The sequence below is a fragment of the Sphaerodactylus townsendi genome, linkage group LG13, assembly GCF_021028975.2.
Source record: "Sphaerodactylus townsendi isolate TG3544 linkage group LG13, MPM_Stown_v2.3, whole genome shotgun sequence".
Lineage (NCBI taxonomy): Eukaryota > Metazoa > Chordata > Lepidosauria > Squamata > Sphaerodactylidae > Sphaerodactylus > Sphaerodactylus townsendi.
In genome coordinates, this window is record NC_059437.1 from 48,128,481 (window position 1) to 48,146,718 (window position 18,238).

The 18,238-nt window shown below is 46.3% G+C and overlaps 1 protein-coding gene across 1 annotated transcript in view; it reads left to right on the forward strand.

The window, feature by feature from the left end:
* The window catches only part of LOC125442484 (polypeptide N-acetylgalactosaminyltransferase 9-like), a 108,208-nt gene that overhangs the window by 83,130 nt on the left and 6,840 nt on the right, over positions 1-18,238 (forward strand). The window contains exons 6-8 of the mRNA XM_048513852.1: positions 2,100-2,285; positions 4,771-4,908; positions 12,395-12,490. Of these exons, the coding sequence (XP_048369809.1) occupies positions 2,100-2,285; positions 4,771-4,908; positions 12,395-12,490 (420 nt within the window). The remainder of the gene's footprint in view (positions 1-2,099; positions 2,286-4,770; positions 4,909-12,394; positions 12,491-18,238) is intronic.

Genomic DNA, 18,238 nt, shown 5'->3' on the forward strand with positions numbered 1-18,238 from the left:
AGTGCAATTAGATAGTTCTGCAGGCGAAGGGAGAAGAGAACATTTTAAAGCCTTCTGAAAACGAGAACCAATTGAAGCTTTCAACAGACTTTCAAGAGAGACGCTGGCGAGCCTTGGGCAGGGAGTTCCTCAGTTTAGGGATGATCCCAACTCAATTAACACAGGCATTGGGGACAGGAAGGCAAGAAAAGCTGACCCCAGGTTGGTCTCTTTTTGTGCAGGGGAAATGCCATCAAGTGACTGCTGATTTACAGCAACCCCAGCAAGGGGCTTTCAAGGCAAATGAGAAGCAGAGGTGGTTTGTCATTGTTTTCCTCTGCAGAGCCTTCCTTGGTGGTCTCCGTTCCAAGAACTGACCCAGCTTAGCTTCTAAGATCTGCTGAGATGCACAGGTATGCACCCTGCGGTTCTCCAGATGTTCATGGACTACAATCCCCATCAGTCCTTGCGAGCTGGCAGGGGCTGATGGGAATTGTAGTCCATGAACATCTGGAGAGCCGCAGGTTGCAGACCCCTTTGCCATGCCACCTTCCCCCCAATCTCTCTTTACCGAGGAAATATCTTACAAAGCCTCCATGTTGCCTGTAGTGGTCTCCGATTTCACCTCTGGGTGTGAACTTGGATATCAAGTGATCTAACAACGACTGGAAAGAATAAGAATACTAATGAAAAATGTTAAAACTGATCTAAATTAAAAATCTTAACGGCATTTGTTCATATCCATCTCTCTTTGTTATTCGGGTTCCCTGTAGTCTGGTTGAACATTCATCAAAGTCGGAGGCAGGGATGAGCCGGAAGGAGAAGAGAATGGGACCGCTTTCTTTTATTGTGTTTCATAATGGGGTAATGCCGTGCCATTGCCCCCAGATCTGCAGCAAATTAAACCAGGATGAGACCAGTCTGTGCCTTCAGGCTTCGGCTGCTGGCAGCCAGCCGCTTCTCTTGTGTTTTTGAGACCGAGAAGGGGACAGCCAAGGCGCGCCTGGCCAATGGGTGCCTGGGGCAAAAACCGTGACTTTCCCCACTCTTGTTATGCCCCCGGGCATCATAAATGGAAGGTATATCTGGAGTAGCACAATTGAAGGCTTATCTGGAGTAGCACAATTGAAGATTTATCTGGACTAGCAAAATGCCTTGTGTTGGCCTGGATCAACAAACATAGTTGTAACTAACAATTGTGGTAAATTTTGGAAAGCCCCTAGTGACTCCAATCCCACGTCCAAGTTTCTCCCGAGGGACAGAAAAGGAGAGCAAAGAAAGGGTTAATTCTGAGTGTCAATGGCTCCAGTTGTCAGCAGAGTTTTCGGAACATGCTTGGAGGCTGTGTTGCCAACAGGAACCTTGGGAACAGTGTGTGTGTGTGTGTGTGTTATTCCTCAACAGTAGTATGTTATTGAGATCCAGGGTGGTGTGCTGGTTAAGGCGACAGACTAGGACCAGGGAAAACCAGGTTTGAATCCTCACAAGTGCCTTGCTGGGTGACTTGGGGCCAGTCACATGCTCTTAGTCCTGACCCTGGCAAGGATATGGGTGGGATACCTCCAAGGAATACTAGTGTCTTGACATGGAGTGGGCAATGGCAAGCCACCTCCAAATACTTCTTGCCTTGAAAAGCCTACAGAGTTGCCATAAGACAGCTATGACTTGACAGCAAATAAAAAAGCATGTTAGTCCTCAACATCCCCATGAACTACACATCCAACTGCTGTCAAGTTGCAGCAGACTTACGACAACCCCAACAAGGGGCTTTCAAGGTGAGCGAGAAGCAGAGGTGGTTTGCCATTGCCTTCCTCTGCAGAGTCTTCCTTGGTGGTCTCCCTTCCAAGTACCGACCCTGGTTAGTTCCTAAGATCTGACAAACTCAGGCTATACCATGCTGCCTCCTGCCCTGTAAACTGGGTCAATATTATCATCCCCAAACTGCGGAAGGCTGACACTTAGAGACCGGAACTTGCTGGTGGATAGCCAAGGAGAGCATATCTAGAACATGAATTGAACCGGCTGGCTTCCTGACTCACCATACCTTCTCTTAACCACTGTGACTCTACTTATTCCTTTTCTCCTTTCATGGTTTATTTCCCCCTTCCTGTCTTTCACAGGTATGGCAGTGTGGAGGAAGCATGGAGGTGCTGCCGTGCTCTCGGGTGGCGCACATCGAGCGCACAAAGAAACCGTACAACAACGACATCGATTACTATGCAAAGCGCAATGCCTTGCGTGCAGCTGAAGTCTGGATGGATGACTTCAAGTCACATGTTTACATGGCGTGGAACATACCGATGACGGTAAGGAAGAGGAGGAAACGCTTCTGAAAGAATGTGAGGATTGGAGCTAGGTTGCCAACACTAAATTGGGAAATTCGGGGAGAGTTGAGGGCAGAGCCTGGGGAAGACGGGGGTTAGAGAGCGACCTCAGCCAGGTATGATGCTATAGAGCCGTGGTGGCGAACCTTTGGCACTCCAGATGTTATGGACTACAATTCCCATCAGCCCCTGCCAGCATGACCAATTGTCCATGCTGGCAGGGGCTGATGGGAACCAACGTCCTAGTGCTGGAAATTATATCCCCGCTACTATAGAGTCTGTCATTTCCTCCAGGTGAACTGATCTATGTCATCTGGAGATCCAATAGGAAATATTTCTGAAAGGAAGGATATGAAGTCTGGGGTTAGGTTTGCCAATTCTGGGTTGGGGGGGTTCCTAGGAAGTTAGGGGTGGAGCCTAAAGAAGGTGGGGTTTAGGAAGGGGAGGGACCTCAATGGGGTATGATGCCGTAGAGCAGAGGTGTCCAACTCTGGCGCTTCAGATGTTCATGGACTACAATTCCCATCAGCCAATTGGCCATGCCAGCAGGGGCTAATGGGAATTGTAGTCCATGAACCTCTGAAGCGCCAGAGTTGGACACTCCTGCCATAGAGTCTATCTTCCAGAGCAGCCATTTCCTTCAGATGAACTGATCTTTGCCATCTGGAGATCTGGAAGATCTCCTAAGAGATCTCCAGTCCCCATTTGGAGGTTGGCAATTCTATTTGGGGCATTTTTAATTTGGTTGGGGACAGTCAGACATTTTGCGGGGCTCGCGGCCATCAGTAAGTTGTTACCTGCAGAGCGTAATGCTCTTTCAGGGGTGTATTTTCCCAACAGATCCTTTAACCTGATATGCCAGAGGCTGAGTGGGGACCCTTCTGAATGCAAATAACATTCTCAAAACTCTGACAGGGAAAAGCAATTGCAAGTTTGGGAGGCGGCGTGTTCAGCGGCCCAATTTGAACCAAGCTAAGCTTGATATTTTAAAAAAGGCCATTTCTGTGAGCAATTGAGATGTGACCGAAATCTCTTCTGTGCAATTACTTTCCGATGGTCGCTTTCTCCAATGATCTACAGCGCAAGCCTTGGGGGGAAGAAAAATAAAGAAACGTCGCTTTATCAGATATAAAAATCAGCCATGGAACATTAAAGGCTTACCTTCCAGGATAGAAAAATGTTTTTTTTTAAAAAAATCATAAAACAATAAGCCCTGATTTTATTTTTGAACGTATCTACCGTGCAAAGCTTGGATGACTATCTGACGGGATGGAAAAGTGGCATGCTGTGTATAGAAGTCCTTTTCTGTCTCCAAAAGGGCTGTTCTGACTCTCATGTGATCGAGTGAGAAAAGGGACATAGAAGTCACATACAGAGGGCTGCCAAGACCCACGGTGTGGCCTTCTGAACAGCTGCAGCTGCCATGGACTGAATTGGACCAGCGGTCCATCAAAATCAGTATTGTCCACTCAAACTGGGAGTGTCTCTCCAGGGTCTGGGGCAGACAATTTTGACATCGCTTTCTGCCTGCTTCTTCTCACTGGAGTTTGAATCTGGGACCTTCTGACAGCCAAGCAAATACTCGGCCACCAACTTACAGCCTCTCCCAACTGGGAATAGGCCCTCAAGACCAGGAAGGAGGCCCAGGAGAAAGACTTTCCTAGGCCCAAGGCCCCATAGGAAAAAAGATTCCACCTAAACATTAGGAAGAACTTCCTGACGGTAGAGGCTGTTCAACAGCGGAATATGCAGCCTTGGAATGTGGTGGAATCTCCTTGTTGGGAGGTTTTTAAACAGAGGCTGGATGGTCATTTGTTAGGAGCGCTTTGATTGTGCCTTCCTGAATGACAGGAGGTTGGTAATCTTTTCCAACTTTATGATTCTATGGCTCCTTCCGCACATGCAGAATAATGCACTTTCAAACTGCTTTCAATGCTCTTTGAACCTGTGCGGAATGGCAAAATCCACTTGCAAACAGTTGTGAAAGTGGTTTGAAAACGCATTATTTTGCGTGTGCGGAAGGGGCCTATGATTCTTGAAGGCCCTCCAAATACTCACTGGAGCACTTGTGAACGTACAGGGCTGTATTGCCGTGCTTTAGTGGATCAGAATTTTACACACCACTGGTGGGTGTTTCTGCATCCCTATTCTATGTAGCTTTATCTGCAAGACTGTCATTGAACGGACAGTAAATTGAATATTGTGGTATTCGGCTTCATTGAAATTACATTATTCTCTTGCTTTTCCTCCTTCCCCCCCTTTCCTTCAGTAGAAATGTCATTAATATTTATTTCTCTTCCTCAAGGACAGCTGTAGTGCCTTGCAAGAGAGGTGAAAGGGAGAGCCAGGGGCGGGAGGAAGAATTGGTTTGTAAATAAAATGAACAATGAGGAATTCTGAAGGAACAAGATTAACAGGAGGCCACGTGTAATAGAATTTCTCCTCCTGTACTTCCTCGCTTTTGCAGAACCCCGGAGTTGATTTTGGAGACGTTTCAGAGAGAGTCGCTCTGCGGCAGCGTCTTCAGTGCCGGAGCTTTAAGTGGTACTTGGAGAACGTCTACCCTGAAATGAGGATTTACAACAATACCATCACTTACGGAGAGGTAACTGAATCACATCCCCAACAACAGAATATTGAGAGAGATGTTTTGTTCCTTTTTGGGTAGAAAAGACATAGATATGAATAAAATAACTTTGCTCAGTAAACCAAGGATACTTCTCAAGTCTCCCCCTCCAGACTTCCTGCTTGATTTTGGAGTGCCCACTTACTTGGCCTTGTTTCTGAAGTAGACTCAGTGCATTAGGAGCCTTCCATAGTTCCTCTGTTTATTTGCACATTTCAGAAAGAATGCTGTATATGTACTGCAATATATTACTACCCTCATATTTCATCCTCCTTCATGAAAACTGCTTCAGGTCTCCAATCTTCAAAACTGAGACAGGTGGCTCTAGAGGGCAGGATCTTCTTGGTTGTGGCACCTGGTATTTGTGTCTAGTACATTTTTAAACCTCCATCTTCCATCCCAACAGCTTGGGGCAGCTTACAGTGCTTAGTTTTTCCTTCATTATAGGTAAATTAGATTGACAGGAAGAATGACCCAAAGTCACTCAATGGTAGACTGGGGATTTGAACCAGTGTCTCTTAGAGACCAGAGTCCATTCATTCATTCATTCATTCATTCATTCATTCATTCATTCATTCATTCATTCATTCATTCATCTGGGCACCGTTAAACCACTTTTCTCCACCCATTGTGGATTTGAAGTGCCTTGCAATAGCACCACCACCCAACAGAAAAACACAAAGATTTAAACCCAAGTTAAACCAACCTGCTGACTAGCTAAAGTTTAGTGCTAAAGTAGCATATTGAACCCATCTCCTAGATTTGAGTCTGACACATTAACTAATGCACCAAACTGACTCTCAGGCTGCCAAAGAATTCTCCCAAGAATCTGTGATTTCCAAACAACACTGAAACTTGTGGCTACATTCTCTGAAGAAGAAGCTTCTAAAAGCTTTCCCCACGTGCTTATCTTGATGGGGTTCTGTGTTCCACCACCATCCCTACTGTGCTTATTCATGACTCTTGTGACATCAGAGCCCTACAAAATAGGTTAATCCTATTGATACTCGTGAGGACATCGGGGTTTCTTAGGACAATACTGAGCCATCTGCAGTGATGATGGAAGGAAAACATAAGCTTTCCAGGAGCCCTGTCCCAAAGAAGGTTTTTCAGCTAAGAAGCCGAAGCCGGGTCAATTATAAACAGCTTGCTGAAGCTTAGCTGCTACCCAGATGTCAGTTCTCCCTGAGCAGTCAAAAGGAAGGCCCTTAAATCCAAGTGGCATCTACCACAAAAATACCTTTTAGAAAAACTATGTACATCAACCCATCTCCATTCATGTCATATGTTGTGTCTATACAGGACCACTCGGGTTGATTCTAGGATTGCCAGCAGCACCTCTGCAAAATACTGGAAGATTTGGAGGATTATGCCTGGTGATAGTAGAATTTCAGGAAGATATGATGTCACTTCCGGTTGGTGCTCTAGGAATTGCCCCAAATCTATGCGGTAAAAGTGGTGTTTTCCTGTGGCTCTGGCCCCTTCCGCACATGCAAAATAATGCGTTTTCAAACCACTGCTACTTTTCTGTTTGCAAGTGGGTTTTTTGCTTATTCTGCACAGCTTCAAAGTGAGCACTCGGAAAGCAGTTTGAAGAAGTTCATTATTCTGTGCCACGTGTCGCGGAATGAAAAACTCTAGTATTAGCAATCAGCATATTAAGATGCTTTAAGATGCGGTCTGCACCGAGACTCACCTTAGGGAGAAGGCATATAACACATTGCGTCTATTTATTTGCTTCCTCCATTTCTCTCCCCAACGGACACTCGGTGTAGCACAAACGTAAGAAATGCTTCGGATTCAAGCTGAACCAGTTCAGAATTTGTTAGTTTTAACAGGAAATGCTTGGTGTGATCAGCTGGAGTCTCTGGTTCCTTTTTTCTGATGGGAAACAAGAATCAAAATGGAGATAGTCAAATCGAAGCAGTTTCAGAAATTCGGCCTCACTCCAGTGGTGAAGTTCAGGGTGAATACTGAACAATTGCTTGCCTTTTCTCCAAGAATATCTGCCACATCTTTGATTTTTACACATTACCCATTGCACATCATATACACTGGAATTTGTCAGAAGTCAGTGTTTGTAGCATGAGAATAAGGTAGGTTAGGGTTGCCAGATACCCCCTGGCAACTGGCAGGCATGGGAGTAAGGACTTACTAGAATCACACTAAGGTCTCGCTTCCATGTCTCCAGTAACACATTGACATCACCAGTAGTGAGGTCCATCAAGTTGCCAATGATGTGAGGATGCTTCAGTATTTGTGAGAAAATTGTGTGGTAGAAGCCATTTTTACCATAGAGTTTTTGCCCAAATATCCAAGTGTCCCCTATGTCATTAGCAATGTGATGTCACTTCCAGTGAGCTCTGGAAGTGATGTTGACTCATTGCTGGTAAGATGCCTGCTGGCCAGCTGAACAATATTGGGGGAAGGAGCTCAAAAGGAGGACCCGGTCCCTCAGCAGGGGTATGGCCACTGTAGGATATAGCAGCTCTAGAATAAGAGGTCAGGGAGAAGCATCCCACTGATGACATAAAATGGCTGCCAGGCATCTTTGAATGTACATCAGGGCTGCTCACAAACATGCAAATGGTCCTGGATTAAGGACGGGATGGACAGCAAGTTTAATTGTTCGTTCATCTTCCAAGTTATGTATTGTCGAAGGCTTTCACGGCCGGAATCACTGGGCCGGAATCTTCCAAGTTGTTGCCCTGACGACAACCAAAGCATTGTCTACAGATTTGCATGACAGGAACAAGTACCTAATGTTGAAGCAGGTATAAAACATATTGAAATAGTTGTAAAAATATACGTCCCTCACAATTTTTAAGGCTGTTGTAAAATTGTTGTCATCCCTCAGTACTCCAAATAATACACCAGTCATAAATGAAATTCATAGCCACTTAACCATTGGCACGTTGTAATTGGCAGCCGCTTGCAATGATGAGCTGGGTTACTTCACAGTGTGGGGTTCTGTTCGACAATATTTATGACCTTCACAGCCACCGATTGGTGAGGAAGGGAGCCTGGGCGTTCCCAAGATGTCCTTCAAAGGGGCTCATCAGTTCAGCCATGTTTAACCTAGGAGGGTAGAACATCCACCTAGCACGTATACTTTAACTTTGGGTCTTTCGAACTGAACAAAGAGCTGGACTGGATGGCCTTTAAGGCCCTTTTTAACAGCACCAATTGATGAGTTGTAGGCACTGTCTGATTGATTGATTGATTGATTGATTGATTGATTGATTGATTGATTGATTGATTGATTGATTGATTGATTGATTGATTAGTTTTCTATACCACCCTATCCCGGGGGGTTCTGGGCAGTGTACAACATAAAATCTACCACAATAAAACCAAACAAGGGAGCAAAATTAACTACGTAAAGTAAACTGTCTTCAGAGAGGCACCCCCATTTCAGAGAGAGGGAAGAAAGAATTCCTCTTTGAGAACGCATATTTCAAACAAATACGGCTGCATAGTTAACTGGGAGCTCCCCTTTAACTGAACAGAGGAGAAGAAGAGGACAGATTGGTTTTTACACCCCACTCTTCTTTACTATCAGGAGTCTCAAAGCAGCTTACGTTGGCCTTCCCTTTCCCCTCTCCTGCAACAGGCCCTTTGTGAGGATGGTGGGGTGAAGATTCCTTGTAAGCTGCATGCTTAGAGGGACCATTGAGTGGGAGAGAGTTCTGAGAGAACTGTGACTAGTCCAAGGTCACCCAACAGGCTTCAAATGGAGGAGCAGGGAATCAAACACAGTTCTCTAGATTAGCCTGCTGCTCATGTGGAGGCGTGGGGAACCAAACCAAACTACACCATAGGTGTCAAACTCGTGGCCCTCCAGATGTTATGGACTACAGTTCCCATCATCCCCTGCCAGCATGATGCTGGCAGGGGATGATGGGAACTGTAGTCCATAACATTTGGAGGGGCGCGAGTTTGACCCCTGTGCACTACACCATGCCTGCTTTGGAGTAATTAAATGATGCATCCATTAAACTCAGTCGGAGTTTTTAAAACACAGAAGTACAGATTTTTAGTAACAATTGCAGCCTTGAGAATAAATCAGGGATTTAGAACAGTATGACATAGTCTGATCTCATTAGATTTTGGAAGCTAGCAGGGTCCATATGTAGATGACTCTGCAGAGGAAGGTAATAGCAAACCATTTCTGCTTCTCTCTCGCCTCGAAAGCCCCTTGCTGGGTCACCATAAATTGGTTGCAAGTTGATGGCACATACATTCATGCATACAAATAAATCAGCTGGATTTACAGAGCTCTGTCCAGTGATCTGTGCCCCAAGGGCAACTATGGACTTGCTCAGCAAGCAAGATTGCTTTAAAGGCAATACATAAAAAGAAGGAAAATAGAAGAGTTTGGATTTACACCCCACCTTTCTCTCCTGTAAGGAGACTCAAGGTGGCTTATCAACTCCTTTCTCTTCCTCTCCCCACAACAGACACCTGGTGAGGTAGGTGGGGCTGAGAGAGTTCTGAAGAACTGTGACTAGCCCAAGGTCACCCAGCAGGAACGTAGGAGTGCGGAAGCACATCCGGTTCACCAGATAAGCCTCCGCCACTCAGGTGGAGGAGTGGGGAATCAAACCCAGTTCTCCAGATTAGAATCCACCTACTCTTAACCACTGCACCACGCTGGCTCTCAACTTTTCTCAGGGTATGTGGCCTCTAGACTGCAGCCCATGGATTCACACACACACACACACACACCCAGCATGTAGCTCCAATGTTCTTTTTGCGTTTGTTCAAAATAGGGAACTGACCTATTGATATAAAGGTAAAGAAGAGCCCCCTGTGTGCAAACACCTTAAAGCAAGATGTCAAAATGCTGTTTTAAAAAGTACCCTGAGAAAGCTGCCCTGTTGGTGTAGGGCCATGATGGCGAACCTTTGGCACTCCAGATGTTATGGACTACAATTCCCATCAGCCCCTGCCAGCATGGCCAATTGGAGTGCCAAAGGTTCGCCACCACTGGTGTAAGGTGAGGAATGGCCACCCCAGGGACAGGGGCAGGGAAAATATGGGGGGACCTGCTATTTGGAGGCACTGTTGCTGCTGTGGTGCATTGGTAGCCACAAGAAGACTGGTATTTCCATGTGAACTGGTTGCCACATGGAAAAAGCTCCTGCTTGTACATGAGTATGCAGGCGCGGAACAGATTTCTTTGCAACACGGCACACACAGAAGTACGCACACAAAGGATCTGTGCAAACCTACTTGCCCGTTGAACCTAGCAGGACTTCCAATTAGGATTCAGCTTTGCATACGGTTCCGTCCCCGCGACGGCAAGCCGTACACTGAGTCACTCCACTCCTTTGCCGTACCCTTGTGCTGAGTTATGCACACTTATCTCTCTAGGCAATGCTCCCAGAGTGATGGATGGCAGCCAATAGATTGAATTCGGATTTCTCATCACTGTTACTCAGAGCAGCATTTGGACGGGGCTGTTTACAGTGCATCGTGCGACTTCATCATCTTTCACGTCGCTCCCTGCAAATAAAATCTGCTCTGAGTTATCGGCCCTTTTTAAAAATTGCTGCCGGCGAGGATAATCCGTGTGCGCCTTCACAGGAGAGAAAGCTGTATTAAGGTCCTAAGATGCCCAAACGAAGGATTAATGGGGTGTCAGGATGGGTGAAGGAGCATGTTCGTCTTTCCTCAGAGAAGCACCACGACACTGTTTCTCTTTCGATTTGTTGTAATAATTGCCACAGACCAGATTTCAAGGAGGTCGATTGGAAGCCAAGTGACAGCTGGCACGGTATAGGGCCTTGGTGGCGAACCTATAGCACTCCAGATGTTCATGGACTACAATTCCCATCAGCCCCTTGCCAGCGTGGCCAATTGGCCATGCTGGCAGGGGCTGATGGGAATTGTAGTCCATGAACATCTGGAGTGCCATAGGTTCGCCACCACAGGCATAGGGCAAGGGTTTGCAACATGGGACCTGTGGATGCCACGGCACCTGAGAGCTGGCATGGTGTAGTGGTGAAGAGCAGCAGGCTCTAACCGGGTGAATCAGGTTTATTTCCCCACTCCTATGCATGAAGCCTCCCAAGTGACCCTGAACCAGTCACAGTTCTCTCAGAACTCTTTTAGCCCCACTTACCTCACAAGGTGTCTGTTGTTGGGAGGAGAAGGGAAGCTGATTGTAAGCCTCTCTCAGACTCCTTAAGTGTAGACAAAAGCAGGGTATGAAAATTAACTCTTCTTTTCTGGTGCTGGCCAAATGTTTTCTGTAAGTGGCTGGGACCAGGTAAGGCATTTTCCCAGCAAGGTTTCTGATTAACTATTGGAGAGTCGATTGGCTGTGCAGCTTTTTCTCAATCTTGCTTTTGCAGTACTGATTCTCTACACTGTGTTACTAAAACGGCAGTCATTTTGTGGATGGCTCCGCCTGCCGGGGCAGCCATTTTGTGGCTGTGCCCACCATGCTATGTGAGAGTTCCAAATGTGTCCGCAGGTACAGAACGTTTGGGGACCCCTGGAATAGTGGTTATAGCATCAGACCAGGATTTGGGAAATCTGGGTTTCAATCTCTGCTGTGACGCGAAGCTTGCTAGGTGACCTTGGGCTAGCCACACACTTTCAACCTTGCCTACCTTACAAGGCTTTTGTGAGGACAAAATGGGTAAAAGATAACTGTCCGCTACCCTGAGTTCCTTGGACATCAAGGACATAAATGGACTTGATAAATTAGAGCGTCAATCTAGGATCAGGGTCAAATCTTCACTCTGCCATCTAACTCAACAGGTGACTTTGGGCTAGTCGGTGGCCCATTAGGCATGGAACGCTTATCTTGGGCCTCTTCACTGTACATTGGCCTTGAAGTGGGGTCTCCTCGCAGTTCTCTGTTTACATGCGAGGAGGCGATCACTCGCGGCCCCGCAGAGCAGAGAACCTTTCCTGGAGAAATTGTATCACTTGACCCCGCTGCATGATTCAGATGATCCGTTCGATACTCTGCAGTGGTGGGATCCAAAAATTTTAGTAACAGGTTCCCATGGTGGTGGGATTCAAACTGTGGCGTAGCACCAATGGGGCTGGGCGGGGCACGACGGGGGCGTGGCCAGGCATTCCAGGGGCGGGGCATTCCTGGGCTGGGCTGTGGCAAGGACACAGCCGCTGCGCCGGTCCTTGGGCAGGAAACGAATGCACGCAGGCGCAGGCTGCCACGCACACTGGTGCACCTCCTGCTAGACTGCTTCAAGTTCTGCATGCTACTGCTGAGAGAAGGGCGTAACTAAGGAAAAAACCACGTGGCAAAATCACCAATTAGTAACCCCCTCTCGGCACACAAAAAATAATTAGTAACCTACTCTCGGGAACCTGTGAGAACCTGCTGGATCCCACCTCTGATACGCTGTAACATGAGCTGCAGACCTGGACAGGAATCCATCATATCAGGAAAACTTCTCTCTCTCACCTCTTCTGATTTCAATTTCAGGTACGCAACAGCAAAGCTAGCGGCTACTGCTTGGACCAAGGAGCGGAGGAGGATGATAAGGCAATTCTTTACCCGTGTCACGGAATGTCCTCCCAGGTAGATGAGGTTACATGCATTATTCCATAAGTTACAATCAAAATTCAAAGGGAGATGCCGGGGCTTTCTGAATCACACACAGCTTTGCATACACTGGCGAATGTGGGTTTTCCAGGCTGTGTGGTTGTGGCCTAGTAGTTTTTGCTCCTAATGTTTTGCTCACATCTACAGCTGGCACCTTCAGAGGCATGTCACGGTGAGAGATGTTTATCTCCATGGCACAGTATGGAGGGATTGTAGTGTGGAGCAATTCCGTGGTGCCATGGTGGCATAACTCCATTAAGCCCAATGGGGGCTTTCTGGAGACAGGGAGGGGTTTTGTACACTCCTATAAAAGCCCCCTTGGGTGTCTGGTCCTTTGGATGGGGCTGGCAATCATTTAACTCTCTCCCTAAGAGGAGAAAATCCCTTTCTTTTCAAAAATTATTTAAGAATTACATCAATGATTATTCCATATTATTTCCATTCACAAATACAACATTATTGCTACGTTTAAAGAAAGGAAGAGAAAAAAGGAAGCAGCACAAAGAGGAAACCCTCCTCAAATCCCAGAGGGGAAAAGAGAAAAATGAGAAAAGAAATAAAAAAACCCTTCAGCTATGAGAATCTACCCAGTCAATTATTATATGACATATTTATACTATGTTCTAATCATACACCTTTCTAGTATTCTAATACTAATTCTAATATTAGTATTCTAATCATATACTTTCCTAGTATTCTAATACAATAACCATTGCTTTCACATCCTGCATGTGAGCTCCCAAAGGCACCTGGTGGGCCACTGCAAGTAGCAGAGAGCTGGACTAGATGGACTCTGGTCTGATCTGGCTGGCTTGTTCTTATGTTCTTATGTTCTTAACCTTTCTGTTGATCTCCTCTGAGATATGACAAGATCAAGCTAGACTGGACTATCCATATTAGGACAATCTCTAACAGCGTTTGAGGTGTCGCACCAGGTAATGGATTCAATTAAGACCAAATTAGGTGGTATTACTTTAATTTTTAGATCTATCTACCATTGGTGCAGCTTGATACAAGTAGAAATCATTCTGGTCAGTCAATGGCAGGCCTTTCCAGGGTGCCATCCAACAAATCCCAATCTTTCTGCCATCCCTGCCAAAGAAGGGAGTCTTGATCCCTTTTCTCTACTTCATATCATGGGGCCTGTGGGGCCCACTGACAATCTTTCTGATACTCCCCAAGTGTTTTGAGGAAGTGGGTGGGGCCAGGTAGGCCTTTTTGCCCAGCAAGGCTTCTGGTTGACTTCTGGAGATTTGATTGGCTCTGCAGATTTAAAAAAACCATTGCTTTGGCAGCAAGCATCACTGCAGCACAAGGATCTGCACTGGATTACTGCAGTTAAGCTGTGGCAATCCATTTGTGAGGGGCCAAGACTTCTGTGGCAGCCATTTTGTGGCAGCCATTTTGTAACTTTGCCCGTTATAACTGATTTAGAACTTCATTCAGAAGAAACACTGAGTGTTTGCCTCAACACTATGGATTTTAACCTGGATTTATCATTCTGGGGCTGAATTTAAAGTAATTTATTTAATAAAGGGTGGTTTTTTGCCTGAAATTTTCATCTGTGTTTGACCTGTGTTTGGCCGGAACTGTTTCTTTTCTTTTTGATACGGCTCGAGGTTTTAAAACTGCATCTCTTCTGATCGTGGTTCTGTCACTGTCTCTTTTTTTTTTAAGTGAAAGCCACATAGTGACAAAATCCCAGTTGGTTCCCCCCTACCTCTGGCATCAAGCTCTTAATATTGTTTTAGTGCTTTCTGATGCGCTATCCAAATTGGAAGCCCATTAATGAATTGTCACTCATACGTTCATGCATAAATAATCCTGACCTCATCACCTGTCAAATAATTACCTGCAGTTTAGCTGGATATGCGATGGGGTTGAATTGGAATGCTGCTTTGAATGTTAAGATTCGGGGTCTGGCAGCCTGGGCAGAGAGGGAGCTGTCTTTTGTTCTTGGTGAATGCTCCTTGGTTCCTATCAAAAGATGCTCTCCAGGGAGGCATGTTTGGCACTTATCTTACCAAACATCATCACTGCAGATTGGGGGGGGGGGGTGAGGGATGGAACCCCATGCCGCTTAATTCGATTCAAATGGTGCGTTTGCAAAAAATCCTCTTTAGTGCACTCTGGACCAAGTTCATTTAGCATCCAATTACCACTGCTGTTTTCCTTTTTACCAACAGAAGGGGCCGTGTCCAATCTTCAGTACCCAGCCATGGGCCAAATGGGCAGGGGGAAAAGAGAAAAGAAAGGAAAAAACCCTTCAGCTATGAGAAACTACCTAGTCTATTCTTATGTAACATGTTTACACTGTGTTCTAATCATGCACCTTACTAGTATTCTAATACAATAACCTTTCTGTTGATCTCCTCTGAGGGCCTTTCCCCCACTTACCTTAAGCCCCGCGCTACTTGAGGAGAGTAGCGCGGGGTCCCCCGGCACTCCCCACGACAGGGGTGGTGACAACGCAGCCGCCCCGACGCTGCCGCTGTCACGCCCCCTCAGCGCGCGGCATCCCTGGCACTCTTCTGGCCTTTTGATGGCCCCTGCACAGAGCGCGGGGTCATGGGGACGCCCGGGCGCACGCCAGGGATGTCGCGTGCTGAGAGCAGCGCACAGCATAGGGGGGATCAAAGAGAGTGGGGAAAGGCCCTGAGATATGGCAAGATCAAGCTAGACTGGACTATCCATATTAGGACAATCTCTAACAGTATTTGAGGTGTCGCACCAGGTAATAGACTCAATTAAGGCCAAATTGTAAGCCGCTTAATTTGATTCAAATGGGCACGTCAAGGGGTTTTGCCTGTCCTATATTTTAGAGATACATTCTTCTCCTAGTGATAGACATCATCATACTTCCTGTCTTCCTTCCCTGCTCTTCCTTAATGAAGATTCCCCTACATTTTGTTTTGCTTTCATCTTTTCTGTGCCAGAGAATGGCGCACAGCAAAAGGCTCTAATTCAAAAAGGTCATGTTGTAAAACCCAGTGGAGTAAAGACATAGCATTAACTGCACTCTTTCTGTCTCCTGTAGAGTTGTCCACTTCAGTTCTCCCTGGCTGCCAGGACAGACATATTAACGCAATGCATTAAGAATCAGATAACACATACAGCCAACAGACCCTACATATTATACATAATGGTTCTCTGGCCTGGATGCCCCAGGCTACCCCAGTCTCATTAGATCTTGGAAGCTAAGCAGGGCCAGGCTTGCTTTGCAGAGTGGCGAGCCACCTCTGTTCATCGCTTGGTTGGAAAACCCGACACGGTCGCCGTAAATTGGCTGCATCAGGATGACACTTTCCTCTACCGGCACACCCTGCGCTAACGACAGAGGCAATGAAGTCTCGACTGAAAATTGTCACACTGTGAACACAGGCCCTGATTAGATAAAATCCTCTGATAGGGGGACTGAGGAAGGAGTCTGCCTGTCGAAACCCAAAGAGTATTTTAGAACACAGCCCCATGCTGCAGCGCAGAGCAAAACAAGTCACCGAATCGGTGGGCAGAGCGACGTAACTTCCCTTTTAATTGGCATCAGATTGGCAGAGGGGGGAATCCGCAATGGCAGGCGGGGGCATCTCTCCACCGCCGCCGCCGCGCGCGCTGGATTGAAGCGTCTCCGGCTCTCGTCTCCTGCTCGCTGTCAACCCCCTTTCCCCCTTTCTTCCGGCACGCTGTTGAGTGAGGTTGGTACAGCTGAAGCCCTCACACCAAATTAATTTTGTAAACTGTGGCGAGATGATAGGAGCTTTCCAGCTGTGTGATCATTAATTAACTTGGCTACATGTGAGCAATCTCAGCCTTTGCTATCTGCAAAACGTTCAGTCGAGGGGTTTTTTTTAAAGCCACCTTTTGAAGAAGGCCAGAGGGTTTTTTTTTGTGATTTGCCAAAAAGGGAGCAGATTGCCAAATAGGGGGAACAGAGACGAGCCCCCAATACCACTCTCAGAGTGTATCCTGTGTGTTTGAGATACTATGCTCAAAAATTCTGGGAAGGAATACCACAGATAGCACTCTTCAAAAACTGGGTGGGTTGGAACAAAACCACAGTGGCTTGCTGGATCTCTGGTTCCTGATTTAGTGTGGCTAGAGTTTCCAGGTAGTGGTTGGAGCTCTCTTATTATTACAACTGATCTCCAGGTGACAGAGATCAGTTTCTCTGGAGAAAATGGCTGCTTTGGATCGTGGACTCCATGGCATTACACCCTATTGAAGTCCATCCCCCCCCCCCTTCCAGAGCGGGGAATCAAATCCGGTTCTCCAGATTAGAGGAGCAGCAGTGGCGTAGGAGGTTAAGAGCTCGTGTATCTAATCTGGAGGAACCAGGTTTGATTCCCAGCTCTGCCGCCTGAGCTGTGAAGGCTGATCTGGGGAATTCAGATTAGCCTGTACACTCCCACACATGCCAGCTGGGTGACCTTGGGCTAGTCACAGCTTCTCAGAGCTCTCTCAGTCCCACCTACCTCACAGGGTGTTTGTTGTGAGGGGGGGAGGGCAAGGAGATTGTAAGCCCCTTTGAGTCTCCTGCGGGAGAGAAAGGGGGGATATAAATCCAGACTCCTCCTCCTCCTCCTCCTCCTCCTCCTCCTCTTCTTCTTCTTCTTCTTCTTCTTCTTCTTCTTCTTCTTCTTCTTCTTCTTCTTCTTCTTCTTCTTCTTCTTCTTCTTCTTCTTCTTCTTCTTCTTCTTCTTCTTCTTCTTCTTCTTCTTCTTCTTCTTCTTCTTCCCAGAACTCCGCTCTCCCAAGGCTCCACCACCCAAATTTCCAAATATTTTTTGAGGAACAGAAGAAGAGTTTGGATTTATACTACACTTTTCTCTTCTGTAAGGAGTCTCAAGGCAGCTTACAAACTCTGTTCCCTTACTCTCTTCACAGCAGACATTTATTTATTCTTTCGATTTATTGGCTGCCCTCTCCCGAAGGGCTCAGGATAGCTCACAACCATAAAACATAACATCAATAGATTACATAATAATATTACATAAAACCAACCACAATAAAACCAACCACAATAACGAAAATATAAGTGGGGCTGAGAGAATTCTGAAAGAGCTGTGACCAGCCCAAGGTTACTGCATAGGAGCAGGGAAAGAAATTCAATTCAATTCAATAGTAAATTTGCAGATAATACTAAATTGGGAGGGGTTGCAAATACGATAGAAGACAGTTTTAGGATGATATTGACAGGCTGGAAAACTGGACTCAAACCAATAACGGTTTGGGGCAGCAGGCAGCCGTCAAGAGAACCAGAGCACAGTAAAGGGCCCAGCTTCAAGAAGTTTGAGAAGTGTTGCCTTCACAAGGATTCTGTCAGAGCCAGCGTGGTGTAGTGGTTAAGAACAGGTGATCTCTAATCTGGAGAACCAGGTTTGATACCCCGCTCTGCCGCTTGAACTGTGGAGGTTTATCTAGTGAACCAGATTAGCTTGTGTACTCCAACACATGCCAGCTAGGTGAACTTAGGCTAATCACAGTTCTTCGGAGGTCTTTTAGGTCCACCCACCCCATAGGGTGTTTTTTAATTTATTAATTTATTTATTTATGGGATTTTTATACCGCCCAACCCCCAGAGGGCTCTGGGTGGTGCACAACACAGATTCTACATATAATATATACAAACAAAAACCCCATTAAATTAGAATTTAAATTTAAAAATTTAAAACACAGCGGTAAATTCAATAAAAATGGCGTCAGCAATAACCCCGATTAAACCCTTCC